The 22,840-nt window shown below is 38.7% G+C and overlaps 1 protein-coding gene and 1 long non-coding RNA gene across 4 annotated transcripts in view; one reads left to right on the top strand and one right to left on the bottom strand.

Moving 5' to 3' along the window:
• The window catches only part of Cp (ceruloplasmin), a 44,065-nt gene extending 22,650 nt beyond the window's left edge, over nucleotides 1-21,415 (bottom strand). For both annotated transcript variants that reach the window (XM_010625290.3, XM_010625289.3), the window contains exons 1-7: nucleotides 21,059-21,415; nucleotides 11,798-12,045; nucleotides 8,180-8,392; nucleotides 7,180-7,353; nucleotides 4,873-5,127; nucleotides 3,315-3,486; nucleotides 266-405 (exon numbers count right to left, since the gene is read on the bottom strand). In XM_010625290.3, coding sequence (XP_010623592.1) covers nucleotides 266-405; nucleotides 3,315-3,486; nucleotides 4,873-5,127; nucleotides 7,180-7,353; nucleotides 8,180-8,392; nucleotides 11,798-12,045; nucleotides 21,059-21,204 — 1,348 coding nt within the window. In that variant the 5' untranslated portion in view covers nucleotides 21,205-21,415. The remainder of the gene's footprint in view (nucleotides 1-265; nucleotides 406-3,314; nucleotides 3,487-4,872; nucleotides 5,128-7,179; nucleotides 7,354-8,179; nucleotides 8,393-11,797; nucleotides 12,046-21,058) is intronic.
• On the top strand, nucleotides 1,344-7,012 carry LOC104863028. Of its 2 annotated transcripts, XR_004515608.1 has the most exons (4): nucleotides 1,344-1,425; nucleotides 1,527-1,679; nucleotides 2,245-2,302; nucleotides 5,671-7,012. It is a non-coding gene; the product is annotated as an uncharacterized LOC104863028 (long non-coding RNA). The 2 variants fall into 2 exon arrangements; XR_780470.3 differs by lacking the exon at nucleotides 1,344-1,425 and having other exon boundaries at nucleotides 1,444-1,679.
• Nucleotides 21,416-22,840: the final 1,425 nt, after the last annotated feature.

The following is a 22,840-nucleotide window of genomic DNA, read 5'->3' as shown; positions in this document are numbered from 1 at the left end:
ACACACACACACATACTTCTCACCTCTTTGAAGTAAAACAGTAATAATCTGAAGTCGGCCTGGCTTTCAACAATGAAGATTTACTGTTGGTCATTCATATTTAGAAAGTAGCTATCCTCTGCCTTTTACTGATGTTTGATGCTCCAAATGCCCAATTTCTGCACAGAAACTATGTCACAGGTCCTGAAAGCTCTGTTGTTTCTGAGGTTGGGGTGTTCCTGGGGGACAGCAGTACGGCAGCCATGTACATGTGGCACAGACTCACCCAGAACGCCAAGATGTTCCTCCTCAGGGCCTCTTTCCTTCTGTTTTGTGAAGGAGGCATCTGTATATTCACGATAAACCAACTTTTTATAAGACCCACCAATTCTTGTAGGACCTTGTTCAAAAAATACGGCCGAGTCACTGCCAAAAGCAAAAGGGATTGAGGCTGGTGTTGAGGTGGAACGGAAAGCGGGTATTCACCTAGGGTACTAGTTGAAGAGAAAAATTCTGGCCAGCACCTAGAGACAAGTTATCACCCATGGCTTAACGCTATATCCATACTAGTTGCTCAAGAAGACACAGACAGTTCTGGTTGCAGTTTGATGGATGCTCTGGGAAGGAGTAGAGATTCACAGAGGAGGATTCACTCTTCCACGGGGAGGGAAATATATTCAAGAGGGCCCATATCAATCCCTGACAGTTGATAGATTTTTCTTTTTGTGTGTGTGTGTGTGTGGTACCGGGGATCGAACTCGGGTCCTTGAGCTTGCGAGGCAGGCCACTGAGCTAAATCCCCGGCCCTAGTTGATAGATTTTCCTACAATAGGGCCCTTTCAACCATTTTCAGAATGTTTAAAACACAGTAGCTACTGTTGCGTTGTAGCACTGGCCAGGGGCTCAGGAGCTTTCTTATTTACTAAAATTCACATGGCAACACAATGAAATTGGTGTGATTTCTCCATCTACAAAAACCGAAATTCAGAAAAGTATTTGGCTTCCCAGAGTCACCCCACTCATGTCTGCTTTCCTTTGCCAGTGTGTTGAATGCTTGCCCTTTCTTAGCTGGGACCCCTGGGATGTGTGGATGTGACAACCACAGCAATCTGGATTCCTCCTCATCCGCATGGACCTTACTTACACCTGCCAGGGGACACGGACTATGAACCAATCAATGTGATGAAAAGGAATAAGCACAGCACGCGAGGGAGACACTCCTCCTGGGGGAAGACGTGACAGAGGCCTGCGCTGCAAAGGCTTTCCAGACGGAGAGGTGTTTAAAACTAAAGGAAAAGCAGAGTTTGAAGATACCAGAGCGGTTGCCATGGAGCATTACACAGAGGGAGCAGCCTGTGAGAAGGCTCAGAGGGGAGAGCGAACGTGGCACGCTCCAGAAAACGTGGCAGAAGCTTGGCATGCAGGGCTGGCAGAGGAGCGAATGAGGTGTGGAAAGAAGGGTGGGACAGCAGGGCTTAGCTGAGCTTCTGGTGCGCCGTTCCACGCCAGTAAATGAAAGATTTAAGCATTCTGGGTTCGTGTTTTAGGAGGACCCCTCCGACAGCTGTGTGGAGACTATTTCGGAAAATGCAAATCTGCAAGAGGAAGACCCATCAGGAGGCTGCGTTTGTAATTTGAGTGAAAGGTGCTGATGGCTTCAGAGGTACTGGCAAACAAGATAGAAGTGCACATCTTCAGAGGTATGTGAGATACAGGGAGGCCGTGCTTGATGAGGAGGGAAGAGGGGTTGGTGAAGGAAGGGGCAGTCAAGATCGGTGCTCAGGTTTCAGACTTGGGTATTCGGATGGATACACGAATAGATAGGTGATGCTGGAGAGGAAGAAACTCAGTTTTGCATGGGAGCAGTAGATGCAGACTGAGATATTACGAGTTGGACAGGCCTCAACCAAATGGAATCATCCCCTCCAAATTTGGGACACAAATCTGAAATTTACAAGACCCTTCTAGGTTAGATATACAACTGAAGGAGTAACACATCTGGATGTCACTGTAGCCTGAAGCTAAGTTTAAAGGCAGAGAACAGAGCAGATATTTATACATCAGTGTTCATAGCAGCATTAAGAGCCAAAAGGGGGAAGTAACCTAAATGTCCATTAACATATAAAGTACATACACAGATGAAGTATTGTTCAGTTTTAGAGAGGCATGAAATTCTCATATGTGCTACAGCATGAGTTGTAAAGAGGGAAACATATTTTTATTGGTCCATTTTTCATTAACTACTCTGTAATCCCTTATTCTTAGGCTTAGCTCTGTTGACTACTGGGTAAGCACACGCAGTCTGCACAGAGTCACTCCAGAGGTAAGAGTCTCCTCAAATCCTGGGAAGCCAACAGGCTAAAAATAACTAGAGAGACCTACAGAGGGAGGAAGGGATGGAAAGAAAAAGCAGGGGAGGAAAACAAGAAGTGTGGGGGAAATAGATTAACCAGATAGACTGTAAGCCCCAGATCCCAGGCCGTGAGGGGAGCCGGGTGGTCCTGTGAGCTAGGAATAAAAACACAGCTTCTCAACTGAGGGTTGCCTGTCTCTGTGCCACTCCTGCAAGAGCTCGGATTGAAAGCCTCACTTTTACTGCCGCTGGAGTCCAATTCCTTTGTTCTTTTTGTGGGGGGTGGGTGGACAAGTGAGAGCATGTCTTACAGGGTGAACCTTGAAAACATGCTAAGTGAAATAAACCACCCACAAAAGGACAAATACTGTATTATTACACTTGCATTAATTGTTTAAACGAGGCAAATTCATAAGGACAGAAAGTAGAACAGAGCTTATTAGGGGGTAGAGGATGGATAAAATGGTGGGTAATGAATAGAGTTTTTCCTTGGGGTGATGAAAACATTCTACAGGGCCAGGGATTTAGCTCAGTGGTTCAGCTGCCTGCCTTGCAAGTGCAAGGACCCGAGTTCGATCCCCGGTACCAAAACAAAAACAAAAACAAAAAACCGAAACATTCTACTTATGGATGATGATGATGATGATGATGATGATGGTTATACATTATTAATGTACTCACTGCTGCTAAACTGTATAAGGCTGTTTTCAGAAATGAAAACAAATGAATTGATTTCTAACTTTATTTCATGTGTTCTTAGGACTCTGTTAAGCATTTGATGATATTTGAACATATACTTTTTCATAGACTCACAAGTTATAGTTCTAAAGCTCAGACTATTATATGAAACACATTAATAAGTATTCAACAGTGTAGTATTCCATATCAGGTGCCAATTGAAATTTTAATTGCTGAATCAGACTTCTAAGTTTTTGTTTTGAGGGGAACATGTTTTGAAAGAATAGTCTTTTAGGAGAATTACCTTTCAGGAGCTGTTAAGTTTTCATTGGTGAAAATGTCCGTACCAGAGGGAGCATAGTTCCAGACTATTTCCTCAGCAGCGATGTAGTAGTGTCTAACATTTTCCCCCACGATATCATTCTCTGATGAAGACTTGTTACAGTTCTGAACCTGGAAAAAGGCCTGCAGACCAGCTGCAATGACACAGAAGGAGGCACTTGTTAAGGGAATCAGTGTTTCTCTTTCCTAATTGCCCTGTTAACACTGCTGATGAGATGGTGGGTGAAAACTGAAGAAACACATAGGGACAATAATAGAAAGTAGGGTAAACAGCTGAAAATAAAATACTAATGGGCAATTCAAGTTTTGAAAAGTATATAATGTTTTCATGTATATATATAGCCCAGAAAAGAGACTGTGAGCACACATGTTTTCAGCATGCGGTACCAGCTTCTGTGGGTTTTCACTCAGGAATTTCTTTTTTTAATGGTACCAAGGGGGACTGAACTAGGGACCTTACGCTTGCGAGGCAGGCTACAGAACCACTAAGCTAAATCCCCTGCCCAGGAGTCTTTTTGATGTGCGCAAAAGACAAGTTTACAGATAAATGAAGAGGACATATTTTTGATGTATTTTGACATATTTTAAGGTGCAGTGGGAGGTTGTGGAGGAGGAATAGCATGATTATTGTTCTCCTTTACAAAGAGTTGTGCACCTACTGTACTGAACCTCTGTGACCCAGGTCCTATTTGATAAATGCCATCACATCTTCAGGTCAAAGTCACATAGCAAAAGACCTGGGTTAAAACGAATTTGCTCAGGTGATCAGTATCACAAATATGTTTCAAGAACAAGGACTTTTTTTTAATAATCTTATTTCACATTATCTATCATACCTTTTAGTCTTTATTTACACTCTCAGTACCTCACACTAGAGAAACTATTCAGTATTTACACGTGTCCTATTTATATCACTCAAGAGTATGGCCTCAATGTGCATCCATTTAGCTATAAATATCCCTAATTTCTCATTTTTTATGGCTGAGTAGAATTCCATTTTATTAAATAAAACACACACATTTTCTTTACCCAGTCTCCTGTTGATGGGAACTTGGTCTGCTTCCAAGTTTTAGCTGCTACAAATTGTGCTGATACGAACATGGGTATACATATATCACTATTTTATAATCTTATATTAAGAAGGTGGAGGAAAAATGTATCATGTTAAGGCATGGCATAACCAGATATTAACAAAGAACAAAGATGGTCATAGCTGATTTGTACAATATTGTATATTTTACACAGCTAGGAAACTACATACAATGCTACACTTTCAGAGCAGGACCAATTATTGTTTTCTAGAAATGAAAACCTTTTAGATTTCATTACTTTATTAACATTTCAGTCTTTTTTCTTACACATACATCATGGGAATAAAACTAAGATACAAGTTTAGAGCTCAGATCATTCCAAGATATTTTACTTTGAAATTCTCATTCCAAATAATCACCATAGTAGTACAGCAACTATAACACAACTCTTTTTCAGCTGGCCCCTAAGTTTGGATAAAGGTGTCCTACCTTTCAAATGGTTTAGATTCTGACAGCTAAGCATCCATATTCCAGGGTTCTGGGCCACCATAAAAGCATCCACAAGGGTAGCGGGAAAGAGATTGATTGTATCAACACGGTAATTCTTGTTAGTCAGCGCTTGTCCATGAAAGAAAGCTGCATGCACGTCAACTTCATTACCCATGCCAAAAAGATACCACTTCACTCTGTCTTCTGCACACATGGAGAGCCCTGGCAGACTTCCAAAGGTGTATCCATTCACAGCTGTAAGGCAGAGATCGTGACCGATAAATACTACTGCCTGGGAGAGTGATGGTTACCTCTATAGAACCAGAATCAGTTTGAGGTGGAAAATACCCGGCACACACAGCTATTACTCTCTTCCATACCCATGTCAGTTATATCAGCCAGGAACTCTTTCATTTTGGAGCTGAATTCAGGCTGAGGATTCTTATCAGTCCATATCAGCCAATGAACACAACACTGGAGATGAAACCTATCTACTCTCCTTGCTATAAACTATACATATTGGTTATATGGATATGTGTTTGTAAATGCAGACATGTGTGTATACATGTACATAGACACAAGACATGAATACGTATAGGGCTGGAGATTTAGATCAGTGGTTCCACCACCTGCCTTGCAAGCGCGAGGTCCTGAGTTCAATTTCCAATACCAAAAACCAAACAAACAAGCACCCATGAATACATACAGAGAAAAGATTGTTTTAGTAATTAGTTCATTGTTATTCACATTACTAGGGTAGTACAGATGATTTACATTTCTTCTTTTTGCTTCTCTAAGATTGGAAGACAAGCAAGAACCTGAGTTCAGTCTCCAGCACCAAAACCAAAAAAGATTGGAAGACAAAATTGGAAGATACCTTAAGGAAGAAAAGCAGAAATGCAGAGAAAGGACAGCAAGGACCAAGGACAAGAACCACGGAAACCTAAAAGTCAAGAAGCAGAATGACCAATGACCCTTGGAAGGACATTAGAGTCACTGTTCAGACTAAGTGGGCCAAGAAATTTCCCGGGTGGGAATCATTTCTGGGCAGGACTGTGAGTGCACAGATGTGACCTTTGTGCCAAAACAAGCCTACTCAGACCAGAAGTTTTTATCTAGCCTCTATTTCTGTTAGCGCGTAACACAAACGGGATGGAAAGCACATCTCTGGGCAGATATAAGCAATAACCGGAAACAAAAAACATGTAGTTTGTTAATTAGGTTTTCCACTTTGGTAGTGTAGTTATTTTTGTTTTCTCAGTTTCTGAGTAACAAATACTTATTTATTTTTCTTTATTTGTTTCTTTCTTTATTTTGCAGTCCTGGAAATCGCACCCAGGACCTTGTGCATTCTCAGCAACTGCTCCATGCCTGAGCTACCTCACCAGCCCTTTCTAAAATTTTATTTTGAGATAGAGTCTAATTACATTGCAAGGCCAGCCTTGAACTTGTGATCCTCCTGTCTACACCTGAGTAGCTGAGATTACAGGTGTGTGTCATCATACCCAGCATTAAAGATTGTTTTGAGGAATTTAAACACAAACATAAGCCATACTTACTGGTTTACTTAGTTTTGAAGGATTCTACTCCTCTTACAAATTCTGAGAGATAGGTAAATTTGCTAAGTTCATTATTTTGTGTCTCAGAATTAAGAAAAAAAAATCTAGTCTAGCAAAAAGATATATCTAGAAGATATAAAGTGAAGTAAAATATAAAAAAGAATGCTGGTGAAGGCAATGTGCTGCTAAAAGGGATACCTTTCAGAACTAGTGGCTTAGAACAGTTTTCTTAAATATAGTTAGATATTTTACAATATAAATTTAAGCATTTAGTTGAATAATCTTAATTGGTTGGCTCAAATAATTGCTCAAATGAATTTGGAGGATAAATATTTAAATGTAGCCTTCACATGCATTTCACTGTGGGTGATGATATTTTAGCTGATTAGTTTGGGAACAAGTTTGTTGTGTACCTTTACCTGACGTAGTGTTTGGTTTTGACCTGTTTGGACAGATATCAAATTACATGTCTACTATGCTTTATCAGGACCTAGTTTGTAAAGGATTAAACACAGAAGAATTAATTTTTAAAATTAGTGTTAACGATGCAGGATATGGTGGTGCAGGCCTATAATCCCAGCATTCGGGAGGCTGAGGCAGAAGGATCGCTGTGAGTTTGAGACCAGCCTGGGCTACATAGTGAGTTCCAGGGCAGTCTCAACTACATAGTGAGACCCTGTCTCAAAAAACAAAACAAAACAAAACAAAAAACCCAAAAATTAGAGTAACGCATTTTCTGTAATCTTACAGTACATTCTGTTACTCTCCTGGAAGTCTTCGCTGTCTTTGTCAACTTTCTCTGGTTCCGAGCAGTAGGTTTCAATATTGTCTTCCAGGTACCAGCTGAGATTTTCATCCACCACCGAAAACATTACCACAAATTCTTGGTCAACGTTTCTTTCTTTTTCCTTATCTAGAGAATCTGAAGTAAAAATATCTAGTTTAGTAAATCTAAATTTTTAAGTGTGTGTGTTGACTTTTCAGGTGATTTATTTTGAAATTATGATGAAAACACTTTTAATTAATTAAAATTTTAAAATTAAATTAAAAATTCTTCAGTATTTAGTTTTCTAATAAGCCATAAATCTGGACTAATCCCTCCTGTTTTATAGACATGCAAACACAGGGAATTTGATGCTCTGGGTCCTGTACTCGGGAGACACTTCTAAATCAGCATATTCGTAGACTACATAACTATTAAGTTCTTCTTGGAAAATGAATAGGTTGGTTTTCAAAGCTATGCCCATGTTTTCTAGCACATATAGCCACAAACTTAGACCCAACAAATCTTTAAAAGTAACTATTAGTAATTCAAGTAAACATTTGAATTTCAGGCTCTTGAGCTACATTGCCTTTTTTGTAATGGGACCAATAAATCCTATGAGACCATGTTTACCAGTGTAATACAGATAATTCAGCTCTATCACCATGTGGGGCCATTTATGGAATTTTCATATGTGGTAAAGTCATCTGTCTCTTCAGTACCACAGTGGGAAGTTAAATACCGAAGATCTATGCTCCAAAAGACCTTACCTCTGAAAGCTTAGCTTCCTTTCCCATACAAAGGTCTATTTCACTTATCCCTCCAGCTCCTACTCATCCCTGCTCTTGCCTTCATTTTTTTTCTAGATTCATCTTCTCTATCCCTTACTCAATGTCAACACAAAAGAATTTGACATATTTTTAAAACAAACTACCCTGCCTTGTAGGGACATTGAGTAATGCGAGCAATAGTAAGAAAAATGTACCTTTTTTACAGATTATGAAGGGTCCAATGAGTCCTGAAGCAATATCTTTTGGAGCATCAATATGGGAATGGTAAATCCGAGTCACACAATTGTTGTCTCCCTCACCAGGGCTCTGTTCTTCGTTGGCATCCAATATATACGTATACCGCTCTCCCGGGAGTACTTTGTCATCTGCTTTGTGAAAGTCCGTGGTGTTATCGGGATAGATGGCCCCTGGAGAGAGGGTGCAACGGAATCATGAAGTGAATGTTTTTGAACTTAACAGTCCTTCAATTCTTGTAGCAAACGTTCAACACTTAATAGAAGCCCCTTGGAGATGCAGCGACGTCCTATTGGAACACAGAGAAATCCGAGGCTAAGAATTAGAGATGTAGACGCTTTATGGATTTTTATTATTTTTGATACTAGATTGAGTCTTCAGGGAGCAAGAATAGATACTTCTGGGGGATCGTGAATATTGGTTTGCAATTTAAAGGACAACTTGTGCCTTGGGGCCACCATGGTATAAAAGGCCAAGAAAAAGGACTTCCCTTTCTTATAATTGGCAACTTCTTATATAATATCAGATTTTGCCTGTGAAGTGACCATTGAAATTCAAAATTTTTTACTGTGAATTTTGGAAATTGTGAAACACAGAAGTTGGTATGAACCTCCATGTTTTTCCAAATCGGTTAAACTTTCCATGTTCCATTCAAACTCAGTTTAATCATGATAAACTCACAGCCAATCTTGTTTCCTCCATAACCTCCCACACTCTTATCTCCAGCAGTGTTAAATGATTTTAAAGCAAATTCCAGAAATGGTATTACATTCATAAATATCTGAGTATGATTTTCTACAAAAATGAGAGCACTTTTGCCTTTGATTTGTTTTAAGAAAGACGCAAAAGCCCAGTATGGTGGCACAGGTTTGTCGTCGAAGCGTCTGGGAGACTCGGCAACTTAGTGAGACTCCGTCTCAAAACTGAAGAGTAAAAATGAGCTGGGTGCATAGCCCAGCGTAAACGCCCCGGGTTCAATCTCCAGTACAAAAAAGGAGCGGGATGAGGAGGAGTAAGAAGGGGAGGAAGGGGAAGAACAGAGGGGGAGGAGCAGGAAAAGGAGAGGGAGGAAGAGCGGAGGACAAGGCCACTGTTATACTTTGAAAATGAATGCCAGTTTTCTAATGTGACGTGACATAGCGAAAGGGAAAAAGAGGCGACAACTACTCATCTGTGCTATTAATGTAGTTGTTTTGTGTAGAAAAACAAACAGAAAAAAGATAATGTAAACATTTACCTCCTAAAACAATTCCTTTTATAAGAAAACTAATAATCAGTCTAGTTTTGTGTTAATTTTCAGAACTGACCTTATAATTTCAGAGAACTGTATCATGACTTTGATTTTTCTTATGACCATAGTTTACGTTTATTAAGCTATTATTATGTACTTTTATTGCTCCGATTTTATAGACAAAAAAAAAAATAACCGCTAAAGCATAATTTAGGTATCTTGGTAAAATCTTCCCTCTGCGTTAAAAGGCGAAGCTGAGTGTGGCTATTAACTGTGGGATGTTCCTTTGGCAGGAGTGGGAAATGCCTAGCCGATTACTAAAGCACAGTGCTAGGTATGTCCCTGCACAGCTGACATGGAGACCAGCAAACAGAGGTAAGAGCCACTCCAGTTGATAGGTTTGTAACCTGGATAGTATTAAAAGGGAAGGAAGTGTGCCCATTTTGAAGATGTCCAGTCTTCTGGAGCAAGTGCAGCTTTCACACTGTCACCTCTGCTTATCGGTCTCCTGATCTCGTTTCTTCAGCCGTTCCGTGCAGACTTGCACCGGTGACTCTCTAGTGAGCTCTCAGGCCTTCTACTTTGGATTGGTGCCATATCCTTGGTCCCTCTCCTTCTTCTGCTTGTTTGGCTGAGAGATGCTGGATCTCCTATCTCTCTCGCACATAAATGGCTGTTGTGGATTTTCCCACCTCTGATCCTGTAAGCTTACCTAATAAATTCCTTTGCATAATTATATGTATGTTTACTATTGATTCTTTTCTTCTAGAGAACCCTAACTGATACACTGAGACTCAACCTTGGCCTATTAATTCAAAATCCTCATGCTTACCTATAACAAAAATCATCTCTTGATATCATCATCAAGCACAAGTGTCACCAATCCAAAAATCTGAAACCAAACCACTCCAAAATCCAAAATTATTTGAGAATCAACATGAACACTCATTTCATGCACAAAATTATTGAATATACATATTTAGATCACCTTCAGCCTATGTGTATAAGGTGTATATGAAACATAAATTGTGTGTTTGCACTTGGGTCCTATTGACAAGATATCTCATTATGTATACGCAAACAGTCTAAAAATCTGAAGAAAAAGAAAAACCTTGAAGTTTAAAACACTTCTTGTCCCAAACATTTGGAATAAAAGACACTCAGCCTATACCATGAATAAGATCACAGGCATCAGATCTCACCTTTGTCTGTCCTTTTTTTATTGCATATTTTGAGACAGGGTCTCACTCAGTCACTAAGTTGCCCAGGCTTGCCTTGAACTTGTGAGCCTCCTAGATCCTGGGATTACAGGAATGTGCCACCGTGCCCAGCACAGTAACACGTGCCCAGACTTAGTAACTGCTAAATCTGATATTCAAGCAACTCTTCAGTTAATTGTGTCTCAGATGTGACTTGGGAACCATCTAGCCACATATAATATTTGGCTAACGTATGAGATGACTTGTTCTATCTAAACTATCCAAAATTAGGATGGAAAGTGACAGCAGCAACGACAAAAACACGTGTAGGAATTTCAAGGATAAGACATGTCCATTCTGAGTCCTTTCTTTTCTCTATGGAGTTTTGCCTACTGTAGGCTAAAATGCATAGTCTATTTTCTCTTATTCTGATTTATATTTCTTCTTTATCTTATTCTTATTTATATTTCTTATTTGGCTGGAAAGAAATTAGACCCTGGAAGAGACCACATCTTTCACTGACTTTCACTGTGTGAGTCCACCCAGAAATCTATGACATTCACACTTTACACAAACTTGCACAACCAGGAGAAACACATTATAAAGATGAACCAAAGTACTTTTTGATGAAATGCTGTAGAGCTAAATGACATAGGTACAGGTCTTGTCTAAAAGGAGAATGTCATGGATTAGACCTACACTGTCCTTCAAAGGTTTTATGCAGTCAGAGGAGGGGTTTGGGGAAGGTGATCGGATCATGGAAGAACTACACTCATCAGTGGATGAATCTGTTGAGTTCATAGCTGGATGTGCTGTTGGGAGGCAGGGCCTGTAGGAAGAGGCTGGTCACTGGGGGTGTGACCTGGAAGGCCATATTCTTGTCCCCAGGTTCTCCTTTTCTTTCTGCTCTCTGGTCACCTTGGGGTAAGCAGTCCTCTCCCACCAGGCCCTTCCACCATGTGGTTTCCTGCCTTGAAGTCAGCTGACCATGGACAAAACCCACTGAAACCATGAGCCAAAGTAAACCGCACCTCCTTTAAGTTGTGGGTGTCAGGTATTACGTCCCAGCAACAAGAAAGTGACGAATACTAATATTTGGTTACTCAAAAGTAAGAGGAAATTCCAACTCCAGCACATGCTGAACTTACCTTCATGCTCCTTATAGTAGGTTATTCCATGTGCATGAAAAGTGTAGGGCCTAGAGGCAAAGTTCTTAAAATGTATATAAACCTTATCTCCAGTTTCAGCTTTTATAATAGGGCCTAAAAACCCTAGCCAATCTGGTTTTTCTATAGTTGCACTAAAGGTTCCATCTGTGTACTGATGATAGAGGGCTTTCTTGTATGTTCTTCCAATTCTGTCTGGACCATTTTGAAGATAGATATCATACTGCTCCCTGAAAAAGAAAAAAAAAGAGACAACTTTATCAGAAGCCATCATTTCTGGAAATTATATTATGACTAAAAAATATTAATAACCATATCACATTAAATGTTTTCCTACTGTAGGGAGGCCTCCAAAACTGGAATGGAATGCTGGAACTTACTTTAATTCTTTTATTTATGTGAGATGTTTCATATGAGGCATATGGCAGAGAACTATCTGAAGCCATCAGAAAAATGTGGTACCTATTACTGGGTAAATTTCTCAAGATTTTCTTATAAAATAAAGGCATTCTGGAATAATGTAGAGTAAAAATTAAAGTGAAATATTATAATAAAGCAGTTAAAGTTTTTTTCACTATGGGATAGCCTTAGCTACAGGACAAACCTGTGATTATAAGGAATCATTGTGAATATTTGACATCAAAGTTTGTTTGTAATATATGCGTACGCATTTTTTCTGTAAAATTTAGTAACAGTTTATTATTCTATCATTTTTATTTCTTTTAATATGTTTAAATGAACATCAGAATTGATGCATGCAATATGAATGGGTTTTTAAATTATCTTTGTATTTAAACTATCTCTGTTTTTTGTTTTTCCTTTTAACTCTGCACTACAGCTAATAGTTGACATTGAAAGTGTATGATGTGAGTAGTGTCAGTTAGTAGTTGCTTAAAAGTTTCCTAAATATATAAGCCTAGTAAATAGTAACAAGGAGAAAAAAAGATAAGAAAAGAACAAAAATGAACTTGGTATTTGAAGTTAAACAGATCTTTAAATTACTGACTTTTACTGATAGCTCTAGATAACTCAGTGGTTCCTATCAGTGAGCAATGTGTTGTCATTTAGAAAGATGCACTTAAATCCTGGGTTTCAGGTAGCCTCTCTGAAACCAAAGTCTCTTCTACTTGAAGAAAAACTGCTTGCACTTGGGATGATCTTGAATGTGTGTGTGTGTGTGTGTGTGTGTGTGTGTGTTCTTGTTTTTGTCTCACCAATTTTGACACCTTATCGTTGTGGGGCCAAGAGGCAGGATAACAGGCTTGAAAAATAAACTTCATCATGTTTCCTTGGCTATAAGCTCATCAGAAATAGTGAAATATAGTTTTGTTTCCATTCCTCAATACAAGAGCAGAGCTTGTCCAGGAGCTCTTCCTTTTCACTGCCAGAGTTTAAAGACCTTGTTTTCCAAATGTCTAGATGTCTACCCTAATGTTTCTTAAGTTTCAATGTACATGATTGTCTACCAAGGCAGCAGGTGAAATGCAAGTCCTGGAGTGCACCTCCTTGATTCTAATTGCATGTGTTGGTTCAGGCGATTTGTGCAGGGAATGTCGTAGCTCAGTGGAGCCATGCCTGTCTTGCAAATGCAAGGTCCTGAGTTTGATCCCCAGCACCAGAAAACAAAGCAAAACAAAAATATACCTGTCTGGGTCAGGCAGGCTTCTCTGAGCTCATGGGTAACCTGAGTGGGGAAGCTTTCAAGACTGAAAGTGAAGACAACAGTCCAGATCCCAGAGGTGGTGAAACTCTTGATTCCATGAGACAGAAAGGTGGAAGGTTCTGTTTCTAGGCCATATCCTAATAATGGCCTGATCTCTGCTGGTGGTAGCTGCACAGATTAAACCCCTGTGGTCAGGGTACATGGTTGCTTAGCAGTAGTCCTGGAGCTGAGTTTGAGCAGGGAAAACAGGTATGCTTAATAACAGAGTCATATTTCTCTGAATGCATATTGATCAATTGATTAAAGGGCTCTCTATGATGAGTGTCCCATAGTTACCACCATACATGAACAAGTTCAATTTTCCAGTGTTATATTTTGTATCTAGATGTTCCCCCCAAGGCTTCATGTGTTCAGAGATGGGGCTTTTCGGAGATGGCTAGATCTAAGGTGTATGAATATGGATTAAGGGTGTGTGATAAACAAACTGGTTTAGCGTAGTTCTGGTTATGGATAGTGGAGGTCCCACCTTGGTTGTGGGGGACACAAACCAATAGATTTGTAGCCTGAATGGAATAGAAAGCAACAGAAAAGAAGGCAGCCTTGCTGCTTGCTGCTTTCTGCCTACCTTGCTTTGCCATGAACTGTTTCTCCTCTACAATGGCCATCTGCCATGCTGCTTTACTTCATAGCCAGTGGACTATAGACTTAAACCTCTACAAACTGTGAGCTGCAAAACACTTTTCCTCCTTTGACTTGCAGGTGTTAGCTATTTTGTACCAGCAACAAGAAAAGTAGCTAAGACATCCAGAATTGTACAACCACCAGGATTCCCAAAGCAGGCAAATTATTCACTAAAAAATGACCGAGATAATGTTCCCTTGCCCCCAACAAACTTACGTGAGGAGAAGCCCAAGCTGGAAGTTAGAAAAATGAAGTGATATTCAAAGTAAAGCAGCAAAATCATAGGTGTGTTTCCTTTCTCCTATTTGTTTTTGCCTTCTTACTGTTGGCTACAGTTTCCCAGTATGTTAGAGCAAATTCTGCCACCACCACCCCAAAATTAAGGATGGTTCAGTGAGACTGCAGGACACGGGAATGCACAGAAAAAGCAATACCCAGGCATGAACTCAACCCCAAGCCCACAGAATTAATGTGGGCAGGAGGTGTTTTAATACATATAATTCTTTAACAACAGCAAAACAGCAAGGCACCAAAGAACATTGAATTGAAAGTACAGATTCATCTAGTCCATTCTGCTGACACAGGTCAACAGAACTATAATTTCTTTTCTATTTTTTGGTACCAGGGTTGAACTCAGGACCTTGGGCTTGCAAGGCACAGGCGGTGCTACTGAGCTAAATCCCCAACCAAGACTGTAATTTCAATCAGATACATAGCTGCAGCTGCAAAGTCTACACAGAAGAACTCCATACTGGCCCCTCCAGAAGAATCAATACATTTCATATGGGCATGTTTAAGCCCCTGAGTAAAGTTTCTTCAGTGTCTGGACAACCTCCTGTTTCTAGGAGAGTACTCGGACAATATTATTTATTTATTTATTGGTAGCAGGGATTGAACTCAGGTCCTTGCGCTTGCGAGGCAGGTGGTGGAACCACTGAGCTAAATCCTGGGCCCTTGACAATATTTAATAGACACTTTGTGCTCTATCATGACCTGTTAATTCACATCTTACATAGGTTATAGTTTCAAAATAACCCTCACCTTCTTAAGGCTTTATTTAAATAGTTTGAATTTTTCTGAATTTCTAAATGTGACTCTATAGCACTTAGGAAATCATTGCATCACATTTCAATATACTATGGAATGCTTTGTCAAAATGCTTTTATGCATTAATTATTTTCTGAATTAGTCATTTCCTAAACCAGGCATGATAGCATACACCTGTAATCCCAGCACTCAAGAGGCTGAGGCAGAAGGATCACAAGTTTAAGACCAGCCTAGGCTACATAGTGAATTCAAGACCAGTCTGAACTACAAAGTGAGACCCTGTCTCAAAACATGCATACATACATACATACATATTTTCTAAAATAGGAGGAGAAATTGCCTAAGCTTTTTCACTCATTTTTTTTCAAACCGAGTATGACTATTTATTTACTAGTATATGTTTGCAGTACTTAATGATAACATTTCTTGTGATTGGTAAATGTACATAACACATCTTAACTCTTTTCACATCCCTTACCTTCTACCCTATCAGCCTCTTCCACTCAAATTATACAAAGACTTTTTTAAGGTGGAAAGATGTGTAAAAATTACTTTTAAAGTAATTGAGTTGAATTCCAATACAGTATAGACAAAATGCTTAATATTTGGAATTCCTTTTTTATGGACTGCAGTATGAAAACTGGCTTTTCCAACTTGCCTTTTACTGTGAAAAATTCCCTTTCACCGACTTTGGAAATATTTCACATCATGTGGTTTCTTGGGGGAGGTCTATTTGCTTATGATCTGTCTCCAAAACAACATCAGAAGGTCATCGGGGAATGTCTATTTAATTTCAAGAGCACAGCTTGAGGACAAAGGGTCAGTTACTGGAAGCTTGCAGGAAGTTCGCCAGTCAGCTATTCAGCCACAAGAATCTATTATAATTGGTCTTTGAACCAAACAAATAATTCATGTTAAATTGCAGTTTCTCCTGTTGAAAACTGTAATATGCTTCTTTCTACTCATTATAATAGATATGTTTCCCTCCCAGTAACAAAATTTTCTATTTTTGGTATCCCCCCCAAAATAAAAAGCTAACTGGGCTGGGGATTTAGCTCAAAGGTTACACTGCCTGCCTCACAAGTGCAAGGACCCAAGTTCAATCCCTGGTACCAAAATAAATAAGTAAATACATAAATAATAAAAAGCTAACTCCCATAATTTATGGTAGACTGAGACCCAGAAGTAAGTTTTTAAAGATAGGAGATCTTTCTATATGCTTTAGTAAGATAATAATAATACTATTCCTCTCATGAATTCAGAATTTACTCAAATGGTCTCTGTTTATGTTTATACATAGTTATGAAAAACATGAGTACTATAGCTGAAAAGTTTCTGGATGTTTGGCTTCATTAATTGAGAAATAATGTGTTAGACTTTAATTGCTGCATGACACAATCACACAGCACCTTGAACTAATGCCCATTTTAACCTCACAGTTCTATGATTTTATTATTCTGATGCCTAATGACTGCATTCTCACCAAGACATAACAAAGCTGAAATCAAGGGATTGCTTGGCTCAGCATTTGTCTGAGGCCTTATGGGAAAAACCACTTCTTCGACCATTCTGGCTATGGGGAGAATTCAGTTTACTGATGTTGTAAGATTGAAATTCCTGTTCGCTTGTGCCTGGCTTCTCTCTCCATTCCTTACCTACCTGAATGCTTCCCAAGTGTCCTGTTCCACCATCCCATCAGCAACAGCGTGTGAAATCCTACTCACATCTTTTTGAATCTTCGACTTTCTCTTCTGCCACTAGAGGACCCTACTTTTAGATGAGGACACTCAGACAGTATCGCTAAGGTCAGCTGTGCCACTAACTAAAAGAAACCATGGGGTGCTAGCTCATCCTACTCAGGTTCTGCAGACTCAGAACAACACATCTTTTGGGGACTGCCTGCTATACACAGCAGTCAGAAGGAAATAGGAACTTGGCAGAGATTCAATCTGGGGTACATAGCACCAACTTACATGAAATATATATATAAAACAAGGCTTGCTTCACCAGTGCAACACGAATGCGATACCTGATGATCAATCTTTCATTTTCACTATTCTCAGGCGAAATAGAAACTATGATAATAAATTGTAGAGCTTGAAAAGTATGAAATATTGTAGTCATCTAATTACTTCCTTAATACAGGCTATCATCTTGTATGAAGCATTTGTACCATAACAGCTACTGCTTACTGATTTGTATTCAGCAACTTTAGAGAATGAGTCACTGTAAGTGAGTTTTCTAGATAATTTAACCTAAAAAATATACTTCTTTAAGAATCATTTAAAATTTTTAAAATTAACTTGGGGGGGACTGTTAAAAATCATTACTTGGGAAGCCATCAGACTTACATCCCTCTAATGCCTTGGGTTCTAATCTAGGTAAACCAAGAAACAATTTAATATAAACAATTAAATGAAATTTAAACTTAAATAATCAGAAACCATAAGCAAAGCAAGCCTCTAACTGGAGGCTTTACCAACCAGAGACTCTAAGGATCTTACACTTTAATCAGATACGTTTTCTTAATCTTGCTTCCTGAAACACCTCATAAAATTCCCTTCTCTAGCGCTTCCCCACCCTTAGGTGAACTCCCTGTGACTGCTGCACCCAGATTCACAAATTACTGAATGCTGAAAAAGACCTTAAAAATTTAGTGTGCCTAAGTTTTCCTTTTAATAGGGATAAAATAAATGCCTTCAGTGCAAGGTTTTTCTCTAAAATACTTTCTATGTGAACCTGTTTTCTTAAACAGGATATAATAGAAGGTCACCTTTCTGTTCATAACAGTAGTGAAGATGTGTTTACTGGGCACATTGCATTCTGATCACCCAAGATCACATTTATTTATCGTTGTATTGGACGTTGGTGTGGCCTTAGTTAGTTGTCTGTTTCCCTGGTCAAGATTTGGCTATTTTGCTTCTCTGCCTTTGGGTCTACTCATAATGACTCCCTCATTGTATCATTTGATTTTCAAATCTACAATGGGCTGGAAAACTAGGTGACAAAATTTGTAAAACCTGTGCAATTAAGAAATTCACCAAGCCTGAGTGAGAGCCTACAAAGTCAAGTATAAAAGGGTTTGATAATCTGTTCTTGGGGTTAAAAACATTTTCACCAGCTTCCTAGAGGTCATTGGGGAAAAAAGTAACCTAAAGATAATAGTATTATTCTTGCTATTATATAATCAAGTTAATACATATTTAACTGATGCCTACTATGGGCCAAGAACACCCTGTTGTATTTTACTAATTTTTATGTAGGTAGTCTTAATTTTTGTTATGTATTACAGAACTATTATAAGTAAATTATAAATAAGAACTATTATAAATAAATTACTTTTCATCTACCCCACTAGAAGGAAATAATATTGGCATTAATAACAAAAAGGTAAACTCTATTTTCTTAGCCAACAAAGTAAAAATAAACATAAGCCTTTATTTTTTTGAGTTCAGATATTCACAAATATTAATTTAGTGTCTCCTATGTTCAAGGTACTAGTGATCAAGCGGTGGTCATAAGAGATAGAGTTCCTGCCATTTCAATATATATTTTCCTATATGCAGTCAGGAAAATTCTAACCCAAAGATGACTAGGGGTAAAGACAACTAGTACATCTTGTAACTGTTATTTTTTGAAACCTCCAGAACTTCAAGGTCAACACCCAACTTAAACCCCGTTCTCTACATAACACTCATCTTGCACTTATTCACATCTTATTCTTCATATTGTTTATTTCTACTTCTTTTTAGCCATCACATGAGAAAGAGAGCCAACTCTTTGCTACCATACTCATCCATGCAAAAGGTTTAATAAAATATTGACAAAACTGTAAAGCTGTGGTCACCGCTCAGGTGTACGGGGAAAAGAAGCACAGACCATGTGACCAATCCTACCCAGGTTCTGCCCTAGGGCTGCTACTGAAGCCACAGAAGATTGTGCCTCAGTGACAGAAAGAAAGCGGAACTTCAACTGGAAAACGCACCCATTGGCTTTCCTTAAGTATCCCTACTAAGTAACAATGGTATAAATAAGTTTATACTCACTTAGAGCCTCCCTGGAAGAGGCAAGCCACGAGAGTATTTGAAAATAAATGAATCCCACCCCCACCATAATCTTACCAATCTCCTTCACTCTTCTGCTCCCTACTTTCTAGAATTAGAGCCTGCTTTACTGGAATATAGTTGGGGAACTGGCTTACACTTAGATTATGCCCATTAAACTAATTTAATTCTTGATCGTGAAGAATGGCAGGTGGATAATGGTGGCATGGAGTAGGACAACACATTTATTTATGTATTCATTTAATGCAATAATAGGGATCAAACTCAGGACCATGCACATGCTTGACAAGTGCTCTACCACTAAGCTATACTCTGAGCGAGGCTAGCACTTTTACTTTTTTGTTTGTTTGTTTGTTTGTTTGTTTGGTTTTTTCACTGTTCAGTGAAACTGACTTGGAACTCACTGTGTAGCCCAGGCTGGTCTCAAATTCACAGTGATCCTCCTGCCTCAGCCTCCTGAGTGCTAGATTACAGGCGTGCGCCACTACGCCCAGCCAGCATTTTTACTTTTTAATATGTTTGACTTCTTCCTTAGAAATAAAAATGTATTTAACCAGGATAACACTGAATCCATACAAAATAATGTTTCTAGTGATGCTGTGAAAATATGGCATACTCCTAAGAAGAGAATAATATTGTTAAAACAGGTCTCCAAAAATAACAGTTACAAGATGTACTAGTTGTCTTTACACCCAGTCATCTTTGTGTTAGAATTTTCCTTACTGCATATTACTAACTTAATAACATAGCAATTGGATATCATTGTCAGATATGCATTTAGTTTTTGCATGAAAAACTTCAACCATATATAAAGTTAAACAGAATGGCATATACTCCTCAATAAGAGTCAATAGTTATGATATTTGGCATGTTTATTTAATTATGTTTCAAAGATACAGTCACAGCAGCTGCTGCTCAGTGGGATTGTTTGTATTTAATCACCATGAAAATGCATTTGTTAATATAATGAATGTTGGCTTTAAATGCATAATTTCCCTTTGGTGGTCACTATTTCATTAACATTATTAAAAATGATGGCCTCAATATAAAGTTCCATGATAAAAACTTCAAAGGATACCTGTATATTTTGATTTATTATAGATAGTGAATATTGCTTGACACAAAGGGACTTTCAAACCAAACATGAAAGCATACATTTCAACTACATAGTGTTTTCTGAGGGCCACAAAAATAAGTATCTAACACTTTTTGGTGCATATATATGATTGCTTAGTTCAGTTCCATGCTGAGTTTTTCATGCATTCCCTCTTCAAACAACCCTATGAGATGTGATTCTTCTCCCCTGTACAGAGGGGGACTCTGACGCGCTGAAAGATGAATTCCATTCATTCACTGTGCAAGGTGACCCGACAAGTATTAGTTTGTTAAAGTTGTATTTTATTTCTATCAATGATATTTAAAAGGATTTAAAAAATTTCATCCTCACCTTTAATAAGCAGCATATGGTTAATATAAATATAAATATAACAGTCTATATGGTTTTTATTTAAATTAAAAATCTGCATCATCAGACAAAAGGAATGCTGATGGGAGATGCCGTAGTGACCGGCCAGCCAGCACTGTCCCCCAAGACCAACAGGAAAGGATTAAGTTCGCTGTCTGGGATTTAGAATATAGAGGAGACTGATTAAAGTATCCTGGGCTTCAAGCCTATGCTTTGCCATTCCTGTGTATAACAAATCAAAGAAATATTCCATCTTACTGGCTTTATGTTTAAATTCATAATTTGTAGATTTCAGTCCATAAACAATAAAAATAGTGACTTACTTGTCAGCTGAGATAAGTGTCTTTTCCTCATTGTCAGAGGCATAGTTCCAAGTTGTCTCATTAATTCCAATGTAATAATGCTTATCTTTTGCCCAGGCTGGAGCACTATATAAAAACAGAAAAATGCCAAGCACAGAAAGCTTCATTTTCTTCCTCTCTTGGAGCCCGAGAAGCAATGAAGTAAAATCAGAAGCAGGCAATTTTATAAATAAGGCTTTCTTCCTTTATTTGCTTGATTGACACAATTTAAAGTTGCGCAAGAGTAAATTGTATCGTTAAAGCAAATAACATTTTCCAATTCAGTCAGTTTCTCATAACCCAGGGAGAGAAATAGAACTGTCTTTGGTAGCCAGGCTTCTCTGACTACAAATGAAAAGTCAACAGCTATTGTTGGACGCTAGAGTATGCAAAACTCTGTGCCCTCTTCCTTTCACTGTGGAAATTCCAGGAGGCTGAAGATCATCTCTAAATGTCCCCTTTGTTCCTCCAACAATAGGATGCAGTACAGTGTCCTGCATGTGGCAATCTTTTAATAAACCAGGCCAAAGATTATGTAAAATAGGTTAAAATGTGCAGTTCTGTGTTGTTTCTAAAAGCCTAACAAACACTTGTAACCTTAAGATCTGAAACATGATACTTAGCATGCCAAACCTTAGTAATTTAAACAAAAGAATTCTATTTTGAAGGAGTTGTTGACTCTAAACTTTAAGCACATCAGCACACAAACTTTGTCAGGGATTCTGTACTGCTCTATGGTGATTTCTAGTGGAGCATAGCAGTGGCTGACAATTTTGTTTCAATCATCAAAGAAATCAGCCATACTGGGGTTAGCGGGGTGCACCTGTTTTCAAAGCTACTCCAGAGACTGTCACCGGGAGTTTGAGGCCATCCTAGATAACACAATGACACCCCCCCCTTACAAAAGAAAAATAAAATGAACCTATCATCAGGCAAAACATGATCTCAGTAAATAGAAAGTACCCTCGTTTATTACCCGGGAATTTTTCTTCGAAGTGTGTATTTTAGAGCGGAAGACTTTTAATTAAAACTGTAATTGAAATGTATTGAGGTGTATAAAGTGATTTTTTAAGCTGAAGAAAATCTTGATGAAGACAAATGATATTCTGTGTTAATATATTTTTCTGGGATAACATAAAGCATCTATAAGTATTTGCCAATGGCTGTTGAAATAGGTTGGTATGGGCGAAAGAACTCGATGTTTGGAAAGTCATTCGTTTAAGGAGTATCATAACAAATATTACAGCCCATCTCTGTCATCAACACAGTATATGAAGCAGTCAGTAAAACACTCAAAGTGTTCTCCTGGAGTTTGTATTCCACTTGGGAGCAAGTGACAAAATACAAATGAAAAATGGAATACACAGTATCAGGGGTAAGAGCTATGGAGAAAATAAACCACAGAAGGGGAATAGTGAATGCTACAAAAATAGCCAGATAAAGATCAGAATCTGATGTTCTCAAGATTTAGTTTTCTCATTTGTAAAATGTGAGCCTCACAAAAGAGTAACTTAGGGACACACATTATGGCACCAGAGGAAGAGCTCCTTTCGCCATCTAGTAATAATCATCTCTATTGTGGGGGTGCTGGGATTGAATGCAGGGCTTTGGAAATGCCGGGGAAGCTCTCTGCCACTGAACTGTACCCCAGGCCTAGCTGGTAACATCTTCACTAAATGGCCTGATGCAGAAAACTGAGTCACAGCATCTCATGCCCAAGCCTTCTTCTGGAACTGCCTTGAACAACTCTGCTGTTTTGACCAC

Source organism: Fukomys damarensis, unplaced genomic scaffold, assembly GCF_012274545.1.
Source record: "Fukomys damarensis isolate Sample0158 unplaced genomic scaffold, DMR_v1.0_HiC HiC_scaffold_37, whole genome shotgun sequence".
Lineage (NCBI taxonomy): Eukaryota > Metazoa > Chordata > Mammalia > Rodentia > Bathyergidae > Fukomys > Fukomys damarensis.
This window is presented reverse-complemented; position numbering and strand designations above follow the sequence as displayed.